The 6,522-nt window shown below is 41.7% G+C and overlaps 1 protein-coding gene across 2 annotated transcripts in view; it reads right to left on the reverse strand.

Annotated features, from left to right (window-relative positions):
* Positions 1–5,085: 5,085 nt before the first annotated feature.
* Positions 5,086–6,522, reverse strand: part of LOC109469275 (NHS-like protein 1) — a 2,377-nt gene continuing 940 nt past the window's right edge. Inside the window, exon 2 of one of the 2 annotated variants that reach the window (XM_019767774.1) lies at positions 5,086–5,340. In XM_019767774.1, coding sequence (XP_019623333.1) covers positions 5,099–5,340 — 242 coding nt within the window. In that variant the 3' untranslated portion in view covers positions 5,086–5,098. The remainder of the gene's footprint in view (positions 5,341–6,522) is intronic. The other variant, XM_019767775.1, reaches the window with a different exon arrangement.

A 6,522-nucleotide genomic window follows, 5' to 3' on the forward strand; every position in this document is an offset into this window, starting at 1 on the left:
CCAACAAATTAAATTGGTGTGGCCTAAGTTGAGAATGAAGGAAATTTGGGCAAAGGCAATAAGTAGGAATAGAAAGGAGACCATACTTGGCAAATGTTACCTTTCTAGTTTCTAATTTTCTTTAAACAAAACTACCTCTCTCACCCAACACACACACACACAGTCACATACAGAAAAAAGACACCATTTTCAAGCCTCAAATAGCAAAATATATTCTCTCTCAAAAACTCTCGTGCTCAAGTATTGAAGTTTACACATTACAGGGAGGAAAGGTACAGAGAGATGGCACCGCTTTACTGGCCCAGCCTTGGTAAAGCTCACATCTACAGCAATCTATATCAACATTTTCCTCCTATTAAACACAGGGCCTTCCAATGTCTACCATGCTTCATTCATAACACTAAAACAACAGTATGGAGTGCAGGAACATTCTGTACATTACATCAAACTTAAACTCTGTACAATCAAGCCAAATGCAGTATTTAAGTACATAAGTGATAAACCTTGATAAACATAGCTTTGAGGCTTTCAACTTAGCATACTCTAGGAACACGTCAAGTATTTTATGATATAACAACAACCTCTAAATGTCAGCAAATTCAATTAAGTGTACATAATTGATAGGAAGGCAACATATGAACAGCTCGAAGTGATAAAAAGTACAATATACATGACCAAGTATGGTCACCCCAATAGCAAAGTGGGATGTTCTACACACTTCAATGACTAGTAGTAAAGTTTAGACTATTCCATCCGATTACTGATATCTTTCCAAAACTCTCACAGCATGGACACTAAAAAGACTACAGTTTGTCTCTCGTGTTGTTCTTATATTTTACAAAGCAAACCTAATTCTAAGTAGCAGCTAAATGTTACCATGAACAGATCTTCCTGCTCATTCCACTTGAATTTACAATATTTTCTCCTCGTATGTGAGCAAATTGCTTTCCACACTTTATCCAGAAAAGTATATATTTCGTTGTGATGAGACATATCGTCACAGTAAGCCCCCAAAACACTGAGCTGTGCCTTCTTTCACTTCTTCCACACGAGACACTGCAGTGAGGAAGTGCACAGACAGGGGGAGCTGTTCACACAATTCACTACTTTAGCTTATCATATAAATACTACTAGTATTGGGCCACAACACCATTTCCCCTGCAAGATAGAAGTACAGTACATGTACTTCCATGCTTTCATAGCCTAAAAACCCCTGCTGTTACACCCTTTCTGACTTACATTAAAAACAGCATAAGGCACTGGAGAGTCATAGATATACATGTAAGTGCCCTGAATGTCTTGTCTTGTTAAGGTTAACACATACTATTTGTCTACAAAAATAGTATTGACAGTACTACCTTAAAATTTACAATGTCAAGAGTTCTATTTGTGAACTTCGACACCATCTGACATTTTCTACAGAAAAAAAAGCTGTACAACTTTTACATCAAACTTTAGTACAAGACCAAGAAAATGGTATGCATTCTATTTCTCACATAATGCAATGATTGATTTTAGTTTTAAGTACAAAATGCAACAACACAGCAAGCAAGTACACACACCAGAACACCATATATTGAATCATACTTTGGCCTGATTTTAGCTTTAAAACTTCAACAATTTAAGTACGATTGACTCACAAATGACTTGTTGGCAGTTTATCTTTTCACAATAGCACCAATAACATCTTCTTAGTCAGAAGGGATAGGGATTGTTTTAATATTGTGAGACACAATTTTACAGCTAAATGCGTACACTCAGTTAAAACTTGGGTTTGAACTGCCAAACATTAAGACATTATACACATTTTCAAACTTCATATTTTGTTTCAACATATACCTACAATTCAGTTACATCCAAACCTCATTTTTGGTACCAAACAGTTTTAAAATTTTGGTACAGTATGCTTCAAACTTTCGTAAGGTAGTATCTTAAAAAGTATGCACATATAAATAGCCAAGAAATGCAAAATGCATACCATGCACTCCACATGGACTAAGATTAAATACAATTTACAACGAGATGGATTGTGATCCACCTTGCATGGTACACTCTAATGCAGCTAAAAGCACACGCCACCAATGGGACATATTCCTCCAGAGAAAAACAGGCAGACTACAAATACTTTATATAACAGCTTTTAAATAAATTTACAACTCATGTATATGGGCTATTCCATTCTTATAGTTAAAGAGGGGGGGCAAGATTTTTTTTCTGATATGACAGATGGTTTCAGAGAACTTCAACCATTTTGGGCTTTACAACAGGCCATAACATTGGGAGGGGTAATAAAACAGACTGAAGTGGGAAGAAGAGGTATAAGAAAGGTTCCATGCTTTCCCCCTCCTCAGTGTTTTACCCTTTTCCCTGCTGTCACCTCCAGTAACCAACATAAATGTGGTACGTGTGTGCAGCCTTAGCAGAACAAGGGTTAAATGGCTGGGAGGTGGTAGCATGGACATAAACATGAGGCCTTCAGATGATGTGGTATTTGAGCCAGCCTGTAGCCGTGAAGCCGATGTCACCATGCCAGCTCATCTGTCATGTGCAGTGTTGGTCGATGGCAGTTCAGCACCAGGGACAGGCCAGGCATACCAGTCACAGACCTGGAAGAAAACAACACAGTTAATCATGGTATCTATACGGGTAACATGTAATTGGTTTATTTATCGTTTGAATGAACAGTAATAAAATATGTGTACTAAAAAAACACATGGGCATGCTAGAAACCTATCACTGACGAAAAGTGGTGGATGCTACTTGAAATGTCTGACAGTTTTCAACATCTATCTAGTTGCTACCAGGCAACATAGAAGCCTGTTTTTTTTTGTGCCCTGCCTTGGTCTGATGAGATGATACTTCTTCATGAAATGTTCAGTAATCTACAGTCTTTGTAGTTTCCTCACTAAACCTATTCCTGTACAACAGTCGCAGCCTTACAACTGAACACCCACAGCCCACAGTCAGTAATGATTCCCCCTGCTGTGCATCATTCAGGAACCCTTTGATAATCGAGGATCAAAGATTTCCTCACAAGTAGGTCAATCAGAACTGGATGGGCCCCGGGCGAAACACTCAGCTCATTAACGTCCCCACATTCGTTATGCCACACTTGGATTCATCTCTCCCTCACTGGGCTGACATTTCCTGCTAGTGCAACACGCATGAGCAGTGACAATCAATGACGTATATCAGAGAAACTGAGGCTGTTCGGTATTCCAGTGTGCTCTTGAATTATGAGGTTTAAGAATTTTTTCTTACAGGGAAGATGATACTTGAATACCAAATACATGACAGAATGGCAGAGGAATGGACGTGAAAAATTAAAAGAGCTTGCCAAAATGCCTTTCATATTAAAAACAATCACTGATTTTCTCGAATGGTATTTCTGTTGGGGTCCTCATCGAGTACAATCATCATCATCATCATTTCTGTTGAAGCCTTCAAACATCGAACCATTCCAACCTGACTTCGCTTCGAACCCTTGACAAAGAATCGATAGATTGCGAAGCTCCCTAATCTGTCCCCACCATGTAATTTTCCTCCCCGCTGATGAAAAAGATCCCTCCAATCCTCCTCCGATCCACCAGTGATTGTGTCCTTGTGACATCCCAGACTTTCCACAGATGAACAGACTGTGTACCATGTACTCTATCCATCTAGTGACCTCTGTGAAGCATCGTCAACCAGCCCTCAGGCTTTCTCCCCAGTTCAATTTTGTCTGGGAGTAGACATTTTGAACTCAACGTTTAAAAAACAATCCAATTTAATATGGCAAAAGTGGGAATCTCTGCCAAGGTGACACAGGTTTTCCAACTACATATACATTGTCCCACAATAAAAAAATCCTGACATTCTTTTTATCTTACGGACGTGAATCCAGCCCAGTTCCAACATGGACTGGAATGGATGAGATCAACAACCTAAGGCTCTATCTTATAATGATCATCAACAATAGCCAAGCTAGTGAAGCACGGGTGTCCACAAATGCAGATGACAGCAACATTGCCACCCTGAGGACTTGTATCTTGTACATCTATATAAACAGGTTTTCTTTGAGGAAATCTTGTGTCGGAGATTTGTCATTACAGCAATCACCTTAAGCTTGTTTGTCCACCCAATCTCATTTTTTACTGACTTGACTGATATCTCCTGACCCAAATATGCCAGCAGGTATTACCTTGGCTATGCAATTTCAGGACTGAATGGGGTCAGTAATCTTAAAACGTCCCTCCTAGATGGCTCCCAATTTAGATAAGAAAACCCCACTTTACCCAGAACACCATCTATTTTGTGTTTGTTTTATGATCTACCCATTGACATATTGTGCAGAGCCCCACTGACTGAGTGTTTAGCATCAAAGTTTTATGAAGAACATAAACATCTATAACCATATATTTCTTCTGCTCCATATGTTTTCTTGGGTCTTTATATTGACTGGGGAATACAGATGTTCTGTTTATGTGTTGTTGCTATTGCCCATCCATCCTATAGAAGCTCTAATGCATTCTCCATGTTATTACCAACAACACTTTAGACTTAACAAGGAATAATGTGAATTCCTGGTGCAGCAACATTTTGACACCTTAATCCTCTCAACTGCATCTTATAAATATTTGTTCAAGTGCCCATATAAATCCTCATTATTGTCAACATAGAAAACAACTGCTATATAAAGCATGCATAAGACTGAGTCTGTTGCATTATGGATTTTAGAAGCTGTGTTGCATACAAATTTAGGAGCTCAACATCAGAAATTCAACATTTGACTAATCTATGGAAATGTAAATATTATCCATTACAACTCTAATACAATACAACCTTCAACCAAAAAGCAAATTTGCATCATGCAAAACTTCAAATAATCCTTGACAAATAATTGACTCCATGACACAAGACAGGTACTACCCCAGTCGTGCTAGATATGAAATCTAACCTACTACCTGACCTTATATCCAAAACCAAAATTTTCTGCCAAAACTGCCAAAAAGCTACACCAGTAAAGAGCATGAAATTTGACAGTTTTATTACAGATGTCAGCCCCTGCTTTACACCTATGAGGAGTGTGCCACAAGGCTTACCTGTTCTATAACACCATCTAGTCCCAGTCCCCAGCATTTGAGGCTACATCCTCTTGTGAATTCCCATCCGGAAAGACTCTCATAGAGTTCTTGACATGTTCCAGCAACGCTGTGTGCATAGATGCATTTGGACTCTCGTCCAACGAGCTTCCCGATGTTGAACCCTTCCTTTCCAATGTGCTTATTGCTTCTGTCCTATCTCTGTCTTTGTCCATATCTCCGACACTGCGTATCGACTCCATCAGTCTCCCACGGGGAGATTCCGAATCAATCAGTCCCGAGAACGATTTCGATCTCGTCTTGTATTCCGGGGAACCGACTTCGTCAGGTGCCTCTGATATTGCGTGCATGGGCTCGCTCGGTGTTCGACTCCTTCCCACCGTGTACCGAGTGACCATGGCATAAGAAGGACTCTTTGGGGTAGAAGAAGCTTTAGGGTTTCTCTTCACCGTCCCGGTTGGGCTGAGTAGGTCGGCGTTGCTGAACAGACCTAAGTCGCTTGTCCTCGAATGGCTGCGAGTGTTTGACATCACTTGACTTCAGGTCCTTCATGGTCGCCATCCCGCCTCTCTCTGCTTCGTAGTCATCGGTGAGATCATCTACGCTGCTACACGTGGAGGAGGCGTCGTCCGGTGAACGTTGTCGTGTGAGGATGGGGTTCTTCCTCAGCTTCTCCGCAGCAGACATCCTCGATGACGGGTCCAGCCTCATTCCATTTTTCAGCAGGAGAGCCTTAAAGTCTTCCCTGCTCGTGGAGTTCTTTGGACCAAGCCGAGACTTCGGTCTTGGTGTTGGTTCTGATGCCGCAGGTGTGCTTGGCTTCCTCGTTTCGGTCCTGTTAACTGCCTCGGAGCTGGTGACGCTGACCTCGCCCTCCGACCTCCGTCCTCTGGGTCCACATGAATTGTCAACCTTTTCTTAGCCTGATGAATCATAGCAAACAGGTCGTCTGTTGTCTTTATCGTCGGGCTTTTGGCTGCCACTTCGTCTGGACCCCTATTGTCAGCCATCCTATGTAAGGTCCCACTATTTCTCACAGCAGAAGGGTGGTCTCCGTTTAACACGGGGGTTTCCATGAAAGTCAGATCCACGTAAGCTTTCGTTGTTGGGCTCCTGTTTTCCACAACGGTATTGGGTGATCTGGGTGGAGGGCCAGAGTCTAGGAGTACCTTTGCAGTGGGGCTCTTGTTCTCGAGGGGCGTAGTTGGTGTTGGTGTTCTAAACGTAGCACTTGTGGGTGTTTTTGGTCTCACATCTGCAGAAGGGGTGGCGACGGTCTGAGGTTTTGGTCTGGTGTCGATCATGAGACTCTTTGGTCGGACGTCCCTCTTGGGCGATGGCTTGGGTGCTGTTGGTGGTTTCTGAAACATTGGTCCCTTTGGTTTGGGGGAGACGGGAGGAGGTTTCTTTGTTGGTGTTCCCTGTTTGGTATCAACAGAAA

Source organism: Branchiostoma belcheri, unplaced genomic scaffold (assembly GCF_001625305.1).
Source record: "Branchiostoma belcheri isolate BF01 breed outbred unplaced genomic scaffold, Haploidv18h27 scaffold20, whole genome shotgun sequence".
Taxonomy (NCBI): domain Eukaryota; kingdom Metazoa; phylum Chordata; class Leptocardii; order Amphioxiformes; family Branchiostomatidae; genus Branchiostoma; species Branchiostoma belcheri.